The following is a 20,704-nucleotide window of genomic DNA, read 5'->3' on the forward strand; positions in this document are numbered from 1 at the left end:
TTGCACAAATCCCGTTAAAAGTTTACTACAAATTAAATATTGTTTTATCATTCCAATACTATTCAACCCAGGGACAATTAGCTTTACAGACTAGGTTCCACTTCCGATAAATACGAGTTTAAGCGGCACCGTATGTGCGATCGCATGTGATTTTTGAGACTGGACTTCCAATTATAGGTCTGCAAAAGGATCTATAATTGCATTTGTAGGGCTCTCCATCCGGGTGATTGCGAATGTGGGCCTTAAGGCTTTTCGCAGTGAAGTAAGTCCTCTGGCAAATGAGGCATTCGTGCTGTCGTTCAGTTTGACTATGTGGTTGGCTGTGTTCCTTGAGAAAATATAAGCGCGTAAAGGACTTCGGGCACTGGCTACACTTGTGCGGCTTATCCTTGGAGTAATTTGCATGTGGACTTTCAGGTACGATGCATGGACGAAATCCTTTGGGCATTCGGGGCACTTGAAGATTCGATCCACCAAGTGAGTGCGCTGGTGGTCTTTCAGGCACTGCGACCTGCCGAAACTCTTTGGGCACTCGGAGCACTTAAAAGGTCGTTCTGTGTGATGTGCCGTCTAAGGGTCGAATTGGTTGTGTGGAAATTTCTCCTTTGTACTAGCACTAGCTGAGTAACAGGTATTAGATTGTCGGGGAACTCGTCTATAGCGTTCTCTCTTGTCTTCTTCTTCTGGCCATTCTGGCTACCCTGCTCGAAACGAATGTCGACAACGAAGATGGATGAGATCGAATCCAGTATAGAATAACTTCAGTATCCGACCAGTATACAATTCGACAGGGACTTTTACTAAGGGTTTAATTCTATGGCAGATATCTGCGAGAAGGTGAGCGGCACATAACTCAAGCCTTAGAATCGTTTTGGTCCTGAGCAGCGCTACTTTCGACTTTGAGGTCAACAATGATAATTAATAACTTTTGGCAGTTTTGCTACCAATATACACGCAAGCTCCATAAGCTCTCATCTCCAGTTGAGACAGAGAGCTTTTGAGAAAGAACTCGCCACAAAGAAAAATTTAACCAAATAACGCCTTAGTTGACTTTGAATACGAGATAGATATCGACTTAGCTGTGCTTTCAGATGCAGTGACCTCAGGTGAGTTTGAAAACCACTTTGTCAATTCAAAACCTGCTGCTTGTAGAACATAAGGCACTTCAGACTTAATTGTCTTTAGCTCCTCTTATATGCAGCACAGTTAACATGTCATCGACGTAAAACTCGAATAAAAATCTTGCGGATTCACTCAACCTTTTCACGCACCGAATAGCCAGAAATGGGGCTGGTCCAGTACCATATGTGACGGTGTTGAGCTTGTTTAATCTCAAAGATTCAGAGTGGTCTCTCTTCCACACTATGCGTTGAAACTTCCAATCCGCTTCATGAACCATCACACGATACATCTTTTTTACATTGGCAGTCAGGACATACCTGTGCAGCCGGAAGCGTAGTAGCGTGAACTATTCTTGATTAGTCTTGATGTTATTTAAGGCCACCTTAGACGATGTTTTTCAAGAAGCATCGAACACGACGCGTAATTTTGTCGATGTACTCTGGGGCCTTTACACGCATTGATGGGGAATGACATAATATGGAGCGAATGGTATTTTGTTGTCTGTAGGCGACATACGAGTATGCCTTAGGGCGAGCTATTCTTCCATGAATTCCATGTACATTGTCTTCATGTTAGGTTCTCGAGACAACCTTCGCTCAAGCGACAAAAACCTCGAAGGAGTCGCCCAACCCATTTTCTTTGGATTTGGCATTTCCTCCAGTGACCAACATTTCTGTAGTGTAGTCGATTCTAACAGTTCTTCACTACAAGTGAAACCATTCACATCTTATTTCGGGACCGCAAAATTGTTTCGGCTTGAGACAACCCAACCAAGAAGGGTCTTTTGTAAAGTTGGATTTAGGATAATTTAGGCAACAGCAGCAATTTGAAACTCCTATCAACATATACATTTTTGTGACTTGTAGAAATAGGGGTCTCCTAAATGGTAGGTTCTTCGAGAATTGCCGTTCACCGATTGATCAGGATGGAACCGGAGACCTGAGATTTTTGTTTGGTCAATGGGTCGACTCTATTCAATACCAAATAAATCACATTGCATTTGAAATTTTTGTATCGTCTCCTATCGATAACAGATAACCATAAATCGACAAAACAGTATTGAAAAGGATTCTCAAGGAGGATGCTGACAGATGCGATATTTTCGGAAGACTAAGCAATGTTGAATTATTATTCATTATTATCTTATATATAAAATTCTGCTGTCACACTGTTAGTAACCGAACTCCTCCGAAACTACTTGACCGATTTTGATGAAATTAGAAGAGTATATTCTATAGGCCTGGAAATCAGCTAACATCTATTTTTCGTACCCCTAACCGATAAGGGTTGTCCACGTCTAACATTTTTTTATTTTATTTTAATTTTGTATTTATTTTTTTGTCAAAATTTTTTTGTTTTCAATTTTTTTTTTTCCATGTGGCATTAGAAAATGCGTATAACCCTAAATTTTCACCCTTCTACCAACAACCCCTATTTTTTACCGTCCATTTTCACTCAACAAAATTTTAAACGGGAAGAGTCAGCCATGTTTCAGCTCCAACAAATGAGCTCTCAGCTGTTTGAACGTCGGCCATTTTTCAGCTCCGATCTCAGCTTTATTGACAGCTGGACTTACGTGGCGTGGGTCTCATCAGTGTAATTTAGACCATGTGTGCATAGCTCATGGCTTCTACAAATACTATATTTTGAACTATATTTTAAACAAAAAGACGTTCATTTGAAAAAAAAAAAAGAGAAAAGTGATAAATGCCGAACATTAGTTCGTACACAGAGAATCGAAAAGATATTTGCTGAACAGTTACGCTAGACACTATATTAATAGAGTGAAATTTTGTATTTTTATACCCGTTACTCGTAGAGTAAAAGGGTATACTAGATTCGTTGAAAAGTATGTAACAGGCAGAAGGAAGCGTTTCCGACCATATAAAGTATATACAGTTGCGAAAAAAATAATAGCACCACCATAACGTATTTTGTTGTCGATCAAATAAATTAAGGTTGAGGTACCGATAGTACCAAATACTAATTTTTCGCATAATGCTAGATAATTTTCCTATCCAAAAATGAAAAAAAAAATTTGAATTGTCCATACCTTGATTTTTTATAATTTTTTTTGGGCGGCAAGGTCTAAAATGAGGCGAAAACAAAAATAGCACCACTATCGATTTTTTCAAATATTCAATACTTGTCGGCGGTTTGTTTTGGTGAAAAGCACATGGTTATAAAACTTGACATTTTTATTACTATTTCCAACATTATTTTTGAAACATACCTTATAAAATATTATTAAAATGGGACGAGGAAAGCATTGCTCTTTAGATAAGCGTGGCATGGTCAAAAAACCAATTTCTGAAGGAAAATCACACAGAAATATTGGTCTAATCCTTCAATTCTAAAACAAAATGATAGGAAATGCAATCACCTACAACAAGAATCCCGAAAAACGTGGGAGAAAACAATCATTGGGCACCCATCTCTTCAAAAGGCTAGTGCCCGAGGGCAAGAAGGATCCATTTAAAGCTGCTACCGAACTGAAAAAGGATCTCAACATATCCGCAACAGTGCAAACAGTTCACACATGTCTCAGGGAACATGGATTAAAAGTCTGTAGTCCCAGGAAGGTCCCTCTTTTAAATGGGAGACACATCCCCAAGCGCCTTAAGTTCGTCAAGCAACATTTAAATTGGCCATACGAAAAATGGACGAACTTTTTATGGTCAGATGAGAGCAAGGTGGTTTTTTTTGGTGGCAATGGATCTTGATCGTATGTAAGACGCCCTAGGAACACCGAATATAAGCCAAATTAGACAGTAGAAGCAATGAAACACGAAGGATCCTGTATAATGGTATGGGCTTGTTTCTCGTACTATGTAGTCGGGGCTATACCATAATATACCATGGTCAAAAACCATCTGGGATCAACATGTGCTTGTGGATATTTTGGTGACGATGATGCTACCCTTTGCCGAATACAATTAAAAGACTATGATCCCAAGTAGACCCGCAGGAAAGCCAAGGATTCGTTCCAAAATAAATCTGTTCCTGTTTTGGATTGGCCTGAACAGTCCCCAGGCCGTAATCCCATCAAAAATTCTTGGTCAGATATGAGAAAAGCAGTTGTAGCTTCAAAGCCAACTAACAACGAATAACTTTGGGTATAATTAAGGAATCCTCGTGCAAAATATCCCTAAAATGGTGCCAGGACCTGGTTGACTCCATGCCAAAACGTTCCCCAGCTGTTATTGCTAATAAAGGATACACTACCAAATATTAAATTAATGGGATGGTCGTAGTTTTAATATACAATCACTTGTTATTAAGGAATTTTTTACTGTTAAGTTTATATTTTATGTTTAAAGCATTTTTTATGAAGTGGTGCTATTATTTTTTTCGCCTAATTTTGTCACTTTTCATAAAGTTCCTTAAATAAGTTAAGAATTCATAGAACCATTGGGATTTTTTTTTTTTTCCTAAAAAGTGAATTGTTTAACCTTTCTAAAAAGGTATTTCAGCTCCTTTTAAACCCTAAATTGTAGGTAGGAGACTTATTCAAAGTTTTACTGGGCCAGTGGTGCTATTTTTTTTTTCGCAGCTGTATATTCTTGATCAGGATCAATAGCTGAGTAGATCTGACCATGTCCGTCTGTCCGTCCGTCTGTCTGTCTGTCCGTCTGTCTGTCCGTCGTCTGTCCGTCCGTATGAACGTCGAGATCTCAGGAACTATAAAAGCTAGAAAGTTGAGAATAAGCATACAGACTCCAGAGACATAGACGCAGCGCAAGTTTGTCGATTCGTGTTGCCACGCTCACCCTAACGCCCACAAACCGCCCAAAACTGCCACGCCCATACTTTTGAAAAATGTTTTGATATTATTTCATTTTTGTATTAGTCTCTTAAATTTCTAACGATTTGCCAAACAACTTTTTGCCACGCCCACTCTAACGCCCACAAACCGCCCAAAGCTGCTACGCCCACACTTTTGAAAAATGTTGTGAAATTTTTTCACATTGTTGTTTGTCTTGTAAATATAACTCTATATACCAAAAATCTTTTTGCCACGCCCACTCGAACGCCCACAAACCGCCAAAAACGGTCAGTGTTGTAATTTCCCTTCGCACTTTTACCAGCTGAGTAACGGGTATCAGATAGTCGGGGAACCCGACTATAGCGTTCTATCTTGTTTAATCTGTCTTTATTGGGATTCTTACGTTCTTCGAGTTTTTTGAATTTATATAATTTGTTTTTTTTTTCTATTTATTTATTTTGCAATCTATCTTAGAACTATGACAATAAGCAAATTATATAGCACCTAAAAAATACTTGACAGGATTGCTTGAGCTCCAATGAGCACATACAATATATATACATATTTACATTTATTTACATTTTCCACTTAAATTTAACTTTCGGATCTATGTGACAAGTCTAGCGTGTGAAATCTTTTTAATCGTCTAAGACTGCTAGTATTGTCTAATAGACCTATTGCCAATATGCTTTCGTGGTTGTGTAGTCTGTTAATATACCTCGTAGCATTTCTTTTTATTTCTTCTTTAACCGTAAGTAAGTTTAGGTCTTTGTGAATGTCATAATTGGACATATACCAAGGAGCACCTGTTATTGTTCTAAGTGTCATGGACTGAAACCTTTGCAATATTTCGATATTTCAGTTACTTGCTGTTCCCCACAATTGCATCGCATATGTCCACACTGGCTTAAGGATTGCCTTGTATAAACGAATTTTGTTCTCTAAGCTGAGCTGGGAACGTGGACCTAACAGCCAATACATCTTTCTTGTTTTTGCCTTGAGCTGCTTTTGCTTCGCTTTGATGTGCTGCTTCCAAATTAGTCGTCTGTCCAGGTGTATTCCAAGGTATTTCACCGTTTCACTAACGGGTATGTAAGTCCCATTGAGTATTACAGGAGGACAATTCCCAGGTCTCAGGGAAAATGTGACTTGAACTGTTGACCACTATTCTCCACCTCTCCAACCACGCTTCAATTAGACCAAGTTCTTCTTGAAGTAGATTGGATGCTTCGTGTGGGACATTGCCCGTAGCAATGACTGCCGTATCATCAGCATATGTTGCAATTTCAACAGCATCAGAAGTGGGCAAATCAGCTGTAAAAATTGTGTATAATACTGGACCTAAAACACTCCCTTGTGGGACTCCAGCGTGAGCAGTATGTAACCTGGACGATTCGTCGTATTCGTGCACATAGAAGACTCTGTTTTTCAAGTACGATTGAATTATGAGGAAATATGGTGCGGGTAGCCATTTTTTAATTTTATAGAGTAGCCCTGCGTGCCAGACTTTATCGAAGGCCTGCTTGACATCAAGGAATACCCCTGTGCAGTACTTGTTGTACTCAAATGCATTGACGATTGTATGCGTGATCCGATGGCATTGCTCGATCGTTCCATGTCCCCTTCTGAACCCAAACTGGTGTTCGGGTATGATGTTAAGTTCATCCAGCACAGGCAACATTCTTCTCAAAAGTATTTGCTCAAATACCTTAGAGAATGTCATCAGCAAACTAATGGGACGGTAAGACGAGGTGCAGCTTTCCGGCTTGTTGGGTTTAGCGATCATAATTAGTTCCGCACATTTCCATTGACTTGGGAAGTATTCAAGTCTGATCATGGCATTATAAATATACGTCAGCAATCGGATGCACTTCGGCGGGAGATTTCTGATTGTGTTTGCACAGATTTTGTTATATCCTGGTGACTTTTGCCTATTTAACTTCTTTATCTCATCTTCTACCTCTGTGAAGGTTGTTTGGGTTATTGGGAAGCTCATCTGGCAGGGAGATTCGAGAAAGTGATGTACCTCATCTACGAAGTCTGGGTAGTTTTCCGGATTTGGCTTAAAAACTGAGCTTAAATGTTCTGCAAACGCCTCAGCCTTCTCGTCATTGCCCTTGCACCGTTGGCCTCTGCTGTCGACTATTGTGGTAGCTCTTCGGGTTGGTCTTTTGAGATATTTAGTTGCTTTCCAGAGGCTATGGTCAAGGTCGCTTGTATATGGGTCAAGGTTTCTTAGGTATGCGCCTGTTGCTTCATTTTTAATTTCCCAAAGTCTGCTTTTTAATTCCTTTGCTGCCCTGTTGAATTTTCTTTTGTCAACTGGACTTCGCGTAGATTGCCAAATTTTTCGAAGTTTCCTTTTTTCAGCAACTTGTGCTCTCAGGTCTAGAGGTAGAAATGTGTGTCTGATTCGATTTTCGTTTGGTGGTGGTGTGAACATGTGTCCAGCTGCATGGATTGAGTTGGTGAATGCCTCAATTGCAAGATCAACTTCGTCACCTGATTTAAGCGATATGTCTAGACAAGTTCGGTTTTCAAGCCAGTTTTTAAAAGCACTTATGTTCGTTTTTGCATTTATTATTCTATAAGGCTTCTGCTTGAAACAAACTGTTTGACCATAGGTCACAATGATCGGCGAGTGATCGGAGCTAAGATCAAAATTCTCTTCTACTTTGAACTTGGTTTGTGGTAGACCAGAGTAGACAATAAAGTCCAGCAAATCAGGAATTTTGCGGGGGTCAGTTGGCCAGTACGTTGGCTTGCCCGTAGATAAGGTTGAGAACTTATTGTTGGTTATGCATTTGTACAGTTCAGCACCTTTCGGATTTACTAATCTCGATCCCCACCATGGGTGTTTGGCATTATAGTCGCCCCCGGCAATAAAGCATCTGCCAAGTGCTTGAAAGAGAGAATTGAAGTTGTCAAGCTTGCAAGGATATCTTGGTGGTAGGTACACTGCAGCTACAGAAATATTTGCATGCATACATTGAATTTGGATCGCTGCAACTTGCATATTGTTTGTGCTGATGCTGTCTAGTGTTTTATATTTTAAGTTTCTTTTAACAATAACTGCACATCCACCTTGTGCTCTACCTGATGGGTGATTAGTATTTACTATATCGTACCCATTAATGGCTATATAATTTTTCTTTGTAAAATGTGTTTCTGATATAAGTACTATGTCAATGTTTTAGTTTTAATAAATAGAGTTATTTCATTTCGATGATTGGAAAGCCCATTGGCATTTCATATGCTATACGAAGATCTACTTGCATAATTTATTTACAAGCAACATTATCATGTTGAGCAGATTGGTTGTAAGCTCTGATTGTTTTATTAATAATTGCTCAATTCTATCTAGTGCTGATTTTTCTTGTGGTAAAGTCTCACCTCGTATCACTTGCGCATAATTTAGTTGGTTAGAGTAAACGTTTTCTTGGTTTGGCCTTGTCGGAATATTTGTTGTCAGATTCTGTCAATCACGAGCTACAGTTGGTGCTTGCCTGGTTTTGGATGCATTAGTCTGGTGTTTGGCGATGTCTTGGTAGATTCTGCAACCTTTGTAACTAGCAGCATAATTTTCATGGCAGTTGGCACATGTGGCTGGTGCATTCTTTTCCTTTGGACAGTTTACGCTTGGGTGATTCTGAGCACATTTAACGCACTTGAATGTTTTATTGCAGTATGTTTTTGTGTGCCCGAATTCTTGGCATCGAAAACATTGCACCTTGGTGGTTCTATAGTTACAATTGCATTATTAATGTGCCTGATTTTGTAGATTTCCGTGTTATTGTTTTGTGGTTCCAAATCTATAAAGAACATCGGTAGTGGTTCCTTGGTAATACGGCTTTGAATGTTATGAATCCCCCTAACTGCATGGCCTTCAGAATCTAGAGCTTCCTTTATAGTTTCAACTTTTGTAGAGTAATGAATGTTTTTGGCTACAACCCTAAATGCCCTATCCTGTTTGAGCTGAAATGTATGGTAGCTTATCTTATCTATCTTCAGAACTTTTACTACGTCCCTGAATTTTTCCACACTCTTCACCATAATTCGAACATGTCCGTCTCGTTGTGATTTATAAGTGAACTGACTAGCGCTTATATATGGCTTGATATTGGAGAAACCCGTTTATATCACTCAAATTGGACACGAAAATTGGTGGTGGTTTTTCAGAGGGCAAATCTTTATCCATTTCCTCATCCAGTGTTGGGTTCGTTGTTGTAGGGTTAGGAGCTTCATCATCCGTGTCTGCCAATAGGGCAAAATGGTTAGCATTTCTGGATGTACCGGGTCCAAAATCTATGGCTGAAATTTTTCTCGTCACAGCTGGGGAGATCTCGTTTTTTCGCTTAATTGAGTGTGGATTAGTTGGCACCTTTTGCCACGCAAAATTATTGCTGTCACCAGCTCCGTTTGAAGTCATAGTTTTGCTGCTTATGGTAATAGCAGCTAAGCTGCAGTCTCTTATCAGTTGTTTGTTCTATTTATAGATGCTTCAGTGCAAGTTGTTTTTGTGTTTAGCTTGTTGGTTTTGCTTATTGGGTTTGCTTATTGAACTTGATTTTTGTCTGTGCATTTGCGCGGCCGTACTCTTTGAGAGTGTGATAGAGACTCAATTTATATAATGTTTGGAAATTTCAGTGGTTTTATTGTGGAAATTGAAAAATTTTAAAAATAATTGGTTTCATTGGTAATATTTGTTTCTTCAATTTTTCAATATTAAAAAATTATAGGGAGTTTTCATTAGTTGTTTTCATGCTACACAGAGAAAAACAATTTTTTTTGTTTATATAGCATGAATTGAATCACGGCTAGGTGGGACGAAGTCCACCGGGTCAGTCTAGTTATTCATAAAGATTAGACATTCATTATCGTAAACCTTTTTTGAACTGTCCAGTGCCTTTTCGTAATTGCTCTCGGTGACTTTGTAAGCTTTAATTGTTCCTAAAGCTTCACGAAAGTGACAAGAAATTTAATGGTTACATTTTTCGAGAAGAATAATCTCCACCACATTTTGGCAATGCCAACTCCGGAAGCCACATTCTTGTAACTGATGTACCTTATTAATGGAAGCATTTAAGTTTTCGAGTCGCCATTTTAATTTTTCCTCTGAAATAGAAATAGCCTCCTGGTCTAGTCGCTAGTTAAATCGAATGGTTCTGACCCGACTTTGGAGCTTGGTTTTTAGCTCTTCCCGAACAGATTTATTTTTCGATTCATTTTTACCTACTAGGTGTTGGTATAAGTTCGTAGCGTTTTACAATGGCACTAGCAAACTATTCAAAGTCACACATTTACCATTCCGCTTATCTAAGCGCGCCAAGCGAACAAAGGCCAAACAACAACAACTTCGGCACCGGTACAAACGAAAGCGAAAACAAGCTTGGATAACTTCCCAACTATTTATGCAAATTTCAACGAGAAGGAGAAGGGGGCGACAGTGATTGCATTAATAAATACTATAAAAATATATATATTTTGAGTTCAAGAGCGGTTTAATATATATATATGTATTTTATAGAAAATAAAAATTGAATAATTTTCATAAAATCTAGCTCGAGGTGCAATATTTCAGCACGAGACCTAAACATTAAAATTGTTTCCAACTCCAGTTTTGCAAAACCTCCGATTTCCGTTGGGTACTTTTGGCAGCCACTTTCCTTTACGGTAAAAGTACCTCGGTGGTGGCAGCTTTAATCATGAACCAGGATCTGGGTATGACGCAACCGACACGAATATGTTTAAGTTAAAAACATTAAGAGCATCGCGCGCACTTTTAGTCGTAGAGTAAAATGCTATACTAGATTCGCTGAAAAATATGTAACAGGCAGAAGGAAGCCGTTCCGACCATATGAAGTATATGTATTCTTGATTAGGATCAATAGCCGAGTCGATCTGGCCATGTCCATAAAAGCTAGAAAGTTGAGATTCAGCATGCAGACTCCAGTGACATAGACGCAACGAAAGTTTGTCGATTCAAGTTTCCACGCCCACTCTAACGCCCACAAACCGCCAAAAGCTGAGTAACGAGTATCAGATAGTCGGGGACCTCGACTATAAAGTTTTCTTTTGTTTTTTTTTCTACGGCTCAGAATGCATAGGTTTATTTGTCATTTTCGTTTTGTTTGCAAATTAAATTTAATTAATTTCCTCTTTGAATATTGCACTTCGACGCATATATTCTTTTTATTGTGATTATGGTATTTTGGTACTATTTTCACGTTTTATTCACTATCTATACCCGATGATGGAATTGATCTTATCTAAAACATGATGGTGATCCCGTTCCCACTGATAATAAACATTAACATTACAAGTTCGGTCTGTACTTCAACTAGTCAGGGATTTCCATTAGCAAGTACAGCTTTCGCCGACTCTTCACAACTACTGGGTCCAGAAGGTTTTGACCCTTCTGAGGCCAAAATATTGTGCACCCTTCTTAGTGAGAGGTCTATTCCTCGTCGACCTCGACAACCCGGATTGTTCCAGCTCGAACGAGGCCTTAGATGCCACCGTTGCAATACACCTTTACCGTGTGGATCGTTACAACCTCTGCCTTGTAGAATACCTCGCCGTTAGCTTGACGTGTTCTACTGTACTGGCATACCTAGCCTTCGGACTCTGTTTCGACTGTCTGGCCGCACGCCCGTGTCCTGACTGCGCGGGCCGGACCCGTATTCTGCTCGACTTGTTCTAACTAACCGCCCAGCTGCACCCGAGCCGGCTTATTCTAGTTCGCAGCGATCCCGTTATTTCTCTTTTTTACGCACGTTCCGCTCGTTTCTAAGGTTCTGCCCTTTACTCATTCCACATTCCAGCCTCATGCGCTGTTGCTAGGTGCCGCTGCCCCGCACCTAGCTGCTGCGGAGTTTTAAGACTCCTCCCGTGTTCGTTAGTGTAAATTATTATGTATATTTTTTATATATTTTTGTATGTATATTGGTGTTAGTATAAGTGTTGGTGCATATACTTATTATTAGTGGGTCACGCAAAAATTTATATTTATACGAAGGGCAAGCGTAAATCGGTTTCTATTGAAGACAAATCGTAGAAGTTGTGAATCAAGAGCGACGAAAAATCGGGCTTCAAGAGGCTGGCTCTAACCCTTATTTAAAATGAGATAGAGGCAGTTAACACAAATGTAGTAGAGGTGGGAGCCAAGAAAAAGCCATCACGCGTGTTAACGTCTTCAAGTCTAGAATTGAAGTACATTTTGTTTGGATACGTAAAAACATTTAAGTGAAGCTTGGAATAGGAAACGAGATTAGGCGAAAAATCTTTGACTGGAATTGGAGAATGTCAAATCGTAACTTTCGGAATCATGAAAATCCCAGCAACGAATTGTTGCAAATCTTTGTCCGGTCGAGAACAACCGGCTGACTGACGAATATTTCAGCATGCTCTAATTATTGACACAAGGTGCTTCACAGTTCGCTTCACCAATCGTACTAGTAGCATCAAGAATGGACAGAATCTATCTGGTCTAGATCTTTAATTTTGTATTCTCTACGCTCGTTCCTCATCTACATAAATATGCAGTAGGGTAAAGGCTCTAATTTGGTAGAGAGACATTTTGTCAGCGGTGTTTACACGATTCATAATGACAGTTCTTAGAGAACTCATTAAATCCGATCCGCTGTTGTCTATATGGACGAATTGGTTGCGTATTAAGCAATTTTGCCTTAATGACATTAGGCGCCTTAAGTAGACCTAATATACATATTATTTTTTTTTGTTTTCAACTTTAAAAGACAAAGCCGAATTTCTTTATTTTCATTATGGCTAGCCTCTCCTCATCCCCTTTTGTGAGATTCGTCAATCGAAGGGTCGTTACAAAGAAAACGACTAGTAATCGACCAAGAGGATTTAGAATATGATTTATTCGCGACAACGACATGTCAAGCAAGCCGTCAATATTTGCTTTTTCATTTGTGGACCTGGTAGTCCCTGGTATATTAAAATTTCTTAGTACTTTCTTAGTACGTGACAATACCGAAAATATTTTTAAGTAGTTGCTAGAAACATCAAATAGAAGGCTTCGTATAGTACCATGCTATAATGCATTTAGACGTACTCTTTTGGATATGTGAAGGAAAATAAAAAAAAGAAATTGGACGAGCCGAATCCTGGTTTGTTTAAATACAGTTTTTGCAGAAATACTTGCATTTTTTTCAATTAAATATTAATATAACAAAGTCCGCTTATGTATGTATGTATGTACCCATACATATGCATCAAAAAATCAAAAACATATATGTACTGTTCCACAATTCATCGCTTTTTAAGAAAACATCACAAACTCATCAGCTACGCCAGCAGAGCCAACTGCTTCGGCTACACAGCCGACGACCTCGCGTTTTATCTCTCTCCTAATAATTAAATTTGATGAAAAAGTGATCTTAATCATTTAAAGAAATAATTGATAATAATCCAAACAAAATTATCACCTTTTCATTGATCAAAATGATCATTAATACATTTTACATAAACTAAAATATATAATACTAATATTAGTTTAACATGTAGTCCCATTTTTCAACGCAACTGAACAGAAGCTAGCCCAAACTCCGAAGAACAAAAATACGCACAAGATTAAAGAATTTTATATACATTAATCATTTAAATCCTATGCATAAAAAAATTAAAAAAATTTTAATAATAGAAATTATGATATATATTATATTTGACAAATTTTAATCTATATATATAAAATGCTTTGTCCTCACTGACTGACTGACTGATATATCACAGCCATGGCCAAACCACATGTCTTAGAGACTTGAAGTTTTTTTAAAAAATCAGAAAAAAAATTTCCAGATTCGTATGGATACTTAAATTTTCTAATTCCACCTGCAACCTATTTTAAAAAATAAAAAAATAAATTTAAATTGCATTAAACATACACAATTTTAGCGTGGGCAACTGAAAGAGAGCCAGAAAAAAACAGTTCGACTCGACTGCAAAGAGAGCCATGGCATTTATTTTTGTGTTCGCTCCCGTGCGAGCAAAGTCCGAATGTTGTTGTTGTTGTTTTGTTCCCGTGAACGAAGCAGTAATTTATATTGCGTTCTTTGTCATACATAAATAATAACGCTCTGGAAATTGAAAAATTGCACAAATAATTGGTTTTTTTTGGTACAATTTGTTTCTTGAATTTTTCAATATTACAAAATTATAGGGAGTTTTCATTAGTTGTTTTCATGCTACACAGAGAAAAAAATTGTTTATGTTATTGTTATGTTTATAATTGAATCACGAGTAGGTGGGACGAAGTCCACCGGGTCAGTCTAGTATATGTAATATGTATGTCTAGAAAATGTAATTATATGATAGTTTAAACCCGAAAATAATAATAAAAATGATGTATGAGAAAACTATAGGTAGTTCCGTAGAGCACCCATTCTCTAAATCAAAACCTGAAAAAATGGGTATTCAAGGGACAAAGGGTATGTCGCAAAACGAGTCACAACGCTTCAAGAGTAGAGCGGGCATTCCGTAATAATGTTGGCCAATAGATAATAGTCCAGAATTCCTTAAAATAAAGAAAAACAAAACGGAGTTTCTTTGGAACAAAATATATAACCTAATAGAACAGATTAATACGTATTTTGAAAGTTCGCTATTTGAGGATGAAATTAGTGAACTTGAGCTTGACAAACAATATTTTACCAACCAAAAATAGTCGACTCAATGGAACAGAAAAAAAAGCTGATATATCAACGGTTTTTAAGGCAGAGGAGTTAAAAGCCCTGTCGAAAATTCAGATACCCACCCTCTATGGTAATTCCAAAGAATGGGCTCTTTTTTACAGAAGTTATTCATACGAGAGATGATCTCATCCCTTCTCTCAAGTTGAATTATCTCAAGTTGCCTTTACAAGGAAAAGCCAGGAATGTGGTAACTTATTTGTAGCTTGGCTCTGGAGAAAATTATGAAGCCACTTGGGAATTTAACCAAGCGGTATGGATTTTCTCTGAACTCAGGAATAGGCTTATGGATTGGCCAAGCTTAGATTTGGAATCGAATAAAAACATTTAATGACACAATTAATGAGTCTATATATAAAATAAATTTAAAAACACAATTATCCAATGATGTAGATGCAATTTTTGATCACATTATTCTTTAAAAATTCTTCAATTTAGTTTAAAGCAGTGTCAAAAAACCAAAAAAAATACTGGCACTTTCTGATGTCAAACTTTTTAGAGTAGGAAGTTAAACCTGTGAAGAAAATTATTAATACTAACGTGAATTATAATGTGTATTGTATACTACTGGTGTATTATTTAATTCAATGCCATAAATTTAAAATAATGAATCCAGCAGAACGGTTTGACTCGTTAAGAAAAAATTGGATTTGCTTAAGATGTCTGGGGCATCCGGTTAATAAAAAATGTACAAGCGTTTGTTTGATTTGTCAAAAACCTCACCACACGTTACTTCACTTTACGGGTCATAATCCAACAACATGGCAAGCCTAGTTAGCCACGGCTTTGATTCATGTGAAGTCAGGGAATAAAGGTTTTGAAAAAATTTGATTGATAGAAGAGTCTGCACATATTCTAAAATTGAAAAAATTTCGTTCACATATGGAAATAAGTCAGAATACAATCAGAAAATTTTGAAGAGCTTTAAATTAGCTCACCCCGATTTTAATTACCCTAGACATATTACTCTAATCATTAGAATAGACTTTTACACTAACATTCCTTGGTCAAAAAATTGATTTCGGGCAGAAACTATTAAAAATGATAAATGAATGATCTTAAAAAAATAAATGATAGATAAATTTGCAAAGCTTACAAATATGTGAAAAAATATCAAAACATTTTTCAAAAGAGTGGGCGTGGCAGTTTTGGTCAGTTTGTGGGCGTAAGAGTGGCAGTGGCAACATAGGTCAACAAACTTGCGCTGCGTCTATGTCTCTGGAGTCTGCATGCTTAGTCTCAACGTTCATACGGACAGACGGACGGACCAATATTTCTTACAGACGGACATGGCTAGATCGACCGCTATTGATCCTGATCAAGAATATATATACTTTATATGGTCGGAAGCGCTTCCTTCTTCCTGTTACATACTTTTCAACGAATCTAGTATACCCTTTTACTCTACGAGTAACGGGTATAAAAATATAGATTTGAAGTCTAAGCACTTCTAAAATAAAGGGGATATTTTGTAATTTTTATAATGCGTGTGTACCAATACAGTGCTCAGCTGTTGCTATATGCGTAAAAAGCTAGCACAAAAAAATCTTTCTTGTGGCCACAAATGCGTTACGTTACTATTTGTACTAAAGTGAACAGCGACCTTGTAAATTCTGATACTTACTTTGATCCGAGCATTGTGAACAAATCTTAACATATATGCGGTGCATATACGACTTATAGATTATATAAATAAAATGACTCTATAAATAAATCGGAAGGGTAAGCTGACCGTTCGGTTCATGTTCACTTTGGACATCGTCTACGTAAAATCGTAATCGATTGCGGGAAAATGAGAAAATGAATTAATGATGATTAATATTCTTGATCAGGATCAATAGCTGAGTCGATTTGGCCATGTCCGTCTGTTCATATGAACTCCTCGATTTCAGGAACTATAAAAGCTAGAAAGTTGAGATAAACGTAAGTTTGTCTCCAGATGTTGGCACGCCCAAAAGCCGCCCAAAACTTCCAAACCCCCACTTTTGAAACATATTATACGTTTTTTATTATGTTGAAATATTGAAATTTTTCGTTCGCACTTCCACTAGCTGACTAACGGGTATCTGATAGTTGGGTATCTCGACTATAGCGTTCTCTCGTGTTTTAGTTGGGAAAGGTATTTATTCCCTCTGGGAACTGTACACGAAAGGGTAAAGATAATGTTCTGGGGTATGGAAAAGTACGCGCTTTAGATAAACTGTTGTTTTTTCAACTATTTATTCCCGTTACTCGTAGAGTAAAAGGGTATACTATATTCGTTGAAAAGTATGTAACATGCAGAAGGAAGCGTTTCCGACCATAGAAAGAATATATATTCTTGATCAGGATCAATAGCCGAGTCGATCTGGCCATGTCGCAGCTCAAGTTTGTTGCCTCGCCCACTCTAACGCCCACAAACCGCCTAAGACTGTCAGTGTTAAAATTTCTCCTTCGCATTTCCACTAGCTGAGTAACGGGTATCAGATAGTCGGGGAACTAGACTATAGCAATCTCTCTTGTTATTATAATGTCTTTGGTAAAGGGCTTATGATTAATATTATTAATCGTTAAATTGCTTCTTTCAATTTGAAGAAAGACTTAGATGTGAAATTGAATGCTTTAGATTGGAAAGAATTTGTTAAGATTGGAAAGAATAGTTAAAGACCGTTCAGATCTTCAACCAAGTTTTATGATATTTCTGAACTAATGTCTACTGCAGAAAAAGAAAGGTCAATGTGTGGGCGATCTGTTGTTCATCGTATAATAATACAACGAACAAGGCTAACACCGTACACTAATTTAATTTTTGTTATGCTTTTTGACACAAATTTTATATTTACTTTTCATATTCCTCTTGACTCCTAACATCGATATGTTAATAACACATATTTGACACTGGAACAAAAAACACTCCTCCGTCCCGGCTCACATAAAACTATACATCGGTGTTAAGGTCAACTGGCTTTCGGTAGTTGGCGCACTCGATTCGGACGACTTTCTAATAAGACGGAGTTGGGCCAAGTTATTGCGGGAACTTTTTGTGCAGTCCCCGATGATTGGCTGCGAAAAAAATTGGGTAAATAACTATAACTGCCTCTAACATAAAGCTGTGGTCGTAATAATAATACCATCATCGAACTCTTGTCCTTATGGAGGTATCAAACTTTCACTTTTATATTGTTTCCAGTTGAGACGGCAGCATCACCCACTGCAGGTCAATTATACAGTAGTAAGTAAATGTCAAAACTTGTTGGCTTTTAACTAATAACTCATCAAATATTTTTAGTATTCTTTGTAAATGCTGTGCCGTTTGTCGCTTTCGGATTTCTTGACAATTTTATAATGATCATGGCAGTAAGTATAATTTAAAGCCAACCAAATAAACGTGTATATATATATCCATTTCTAGGGGGAATATATTGAATATTATTTGGGCCACTTTATAACGCTGTCTACAATGGCAGCGGCAGGACTAGGCAACACTATAAGCGATATTTTGGGCATCACTATGGCCACCTACGTTGAGAATGGGTGCCAGATATTGGGTCTAAAGCAGCCCAATTTGACTCCTGCGCAATTCGAATTAAAGTCTAGCAAGAGGTCGTCAAGTTACGTATGTTGCGCTCAAAGAAAACAGTCCCTAGTTTTTCATATATATTATTTTAGGGTCGGATTGTCGGCATCACTGTGGGCTGTCTGCTTGGAATGTGTCCTTTATGGTATATGGATGAAAAAGCAGATAAGGTGAACGTAACTGATGAAATCCACAAAAACTAAAAAGTGTTTTCCAGCTTCTCAAGAAAACGGACATAGCAAATAATTTAACAACATTCACATTTCATACTTTAAAAGGAAACGTTGTTTTATTATCATTAATGATTTTTTTGTTGAATATGTTTTAAATTTTTTTTATGCAACTCAATACAAAAATGTACGAAAAGTATCTGAGAAATACATATGCATTCACACACATTCATTTTCAGTATTTTTTTTTTATCGAATTATTATCTTATAACAGATTACGTCATTTACCTCAGCCTCAATATGTATGGACCATAGTTTAGGTTCAACTCTATAATGCTTTTGAATGTCTTTAAATTTTACAAAACTACAATTGTTAGGGGGGACTTCCTTAAAAAATTTAAAAAATCTATTTATTTTATTGTTTTAGTAGATAGGAATATTGCTTCAAAATATCGTGCCAAAGATTCAAATGCTAATTCTCGAAATTGTGAAAGAGATGTCATTCCTTGAATGCAACCTTTAAGCGACATTTTTTTGAAACCATGTTTTCAAGACAATATTCTATATAGACTAAAATTTTTAAAAACAAAAGATTTTTAATGTAATTGCGTCCCGCATCACTAACACAATCTACGATGTCCGCACGATATGACTTTCAAGATCCTTTAACATTTTCTTAATTATAATTTTTACTTTTGTAAACATTATTTTTTATAACATTACGCATCACCCTAAATAAATACTATATGGATTTAGAAAAAAGCAATTTTAATTTCCCTACTAGTAGTTCCCCCCTTAAGTAATATGTTGGCAGTAATTTTATCATTGATGTACAGTGCCGCTTAACAGATTAGATTTCAATAATATTTTGTGTTCCATAATTTTCTGATTTTTTGTCTAAATTTTTTTTTTTTTGACTGATTAGTTTCATCGTCAAATTCGATAGGAGTTTGCTTTCACTCATTTGAATAAGTTTTACACTTTTGGTTTGCCTTCGAAGTTGAAAACAGTTGAATTCTTTTAAATTTCAAAATGTAAAGGATCTGGAATAAATGATCGGCAAAGCAACAGCAATCAAAATTAACAGCGACTAAAATCAAGAGCAGCAAGATGTCGAGTGCACCGACTTTTGCTGCTGCGACTGTCAACGACTTCTACAATTCGTTGCTCGCCGTAGCGTCGACTTATGTCTCTACGATCAAAAGAAATAGCAAAGCGAAAAGCTCAAAAAAGAACGGCTTCAACGGCGACTATGGATTTTTACAAAATCATATGAAATGAAACTTACCGCCATTTTTTAAACGCTGTAATACACAATACTACAGATTCATATAGGAATCGTCAAACTGACAATCTTAATGCACTACTCGTTACAAAATATAACTTAATGCCGCTGTGTTGCAGCGTATATGGAACCAATTCTAATTTTTTGGTGAAGTAATAATAAATATTTGTGTTGAGCTAATAATTGTTTTTATTAGCTAATAAAAATATTATTAATTATTTTAAATTATTATTTTAAGTCATAATAAATATTTGTGTTGAGCTAATAATTGTTTTTATTAGCTAATAAAAATATTATTAATTATTTTAAATTATTATTTTAATTATTTTAAATGCTACGTTTTTTGTAGTTTATTTTATTTGTGGTAACAGGGATTATCTAATTGAGATGCACTTATGTATAAATCAGTAAAAGCGAATGACGATGGGCAAATTTTACTGCGGAGCGAACAGCAGAACGCTAATCCAAAAGCCTTGTTGCTTATAAGGGATGAATTTAAGATCCGACATATATACTGGAAGCAAGCGTGGCCTTCAACACATCATTAAGGGGTAGCAGACATCTCATTCACTGATCACTTCGTCAATTCTGATGCTCTCCTTAGTATGAAGCAGTTTAAAAACTCTTGCTAAATGCCACTTCATGGTTGTCAAGTTTTCGTCCTTGACAAGGACATAGTCATCCTTAACTAGACTGGGCTTGAGACTGCGTCAGTTGAAACACTGCCGCAGTAAGCTAAAACATTCTTCCTTCCATCGGGATAAAAATATCTTCTACAGTTGTTACGTCGGCGTATTAGTGCCCGTGTCCCGGGTAAGGACTAAGGCCGAGGGTGGGGCATCCGATGTTCAGGCACTATGATGCCAGCTCGTCGATTTTGGGTCGTGGGATCTTGGTAAGCCCCTCACCTCTCCAACATAACGAGAATAAATATTAGTAGTGCCAGTTAGCAGTCCTCACTGCCCCACAAGCTGTAGCTTAATCGTGAAACAGTCGGCAATGCTTCGGCCACATTCCCTCCCCATCATGCGTCCGTATGCCTGATGGATCGTCGCGGGCCGCGCAAGACAATCCCCTTTTGTCAAGGTTGTC

At 37.3% G+C, this 20,704-nt stretch overlaps 1 protein-coding gene across 2 annotated transcripts in view; it reads left to right on the forward strand.

The window, feature by feature from the left end:
- Nucleotides 1-18,556, forward strand: part of LOC122625590 (transmembrane protein 65) — a 32,654-nt gene extending 14,098 nt beyond the window's left edge. Inside the window, exons 3-7 of one of the 2 annotated variants that reach the window (XM_043805677.1) lie at nt 17,537-17,659; nt 17,771-17,812; nt 17,870-17,937; nt 17,993-18,196; nt 18,250-18,556. In XM_043805677.1, the coding sequence (XP_043661612.1) occupies nt 17,537-17,659; nt 17,771-17,812; nt 17,870-17,937; nt 17,993-18,196; nt 18,250-18,360 (548 nt within the window). In that variant the 3' untranslated portion in view covers nt 18,361-18,556. The remainder of the gene's footprint in view (nt 1-17,536; nt 17,660-17,770; nt 17,813-17,869; nt 17,938-17,992; nt 18,197-18,249) is intronic. The other variant, XM_043805678.1, reaches the window with a different exon arrangement.
- The last annotated feature ends 2,148 nt before the right edge of the window (nt 18,557-20,704 follow it).

Source organism: Drosophila teissieri, unplaced genomic scaffold (genome assembly GCF_016746235.2).
Source record: "Drosophila teissieri strain GT53w unplaced genomic scaffold, Prin_Dtei_1.1 Segkk13_quiver_pilon_scaf, whole genome shotgun sequence".
Classification (NCBI taxonomy): Eukaryota; Metazoa; Arthropoda; class Insecta; order Diptera; family Drosophilidae; genus Drosophila; species Drosophila teissieri.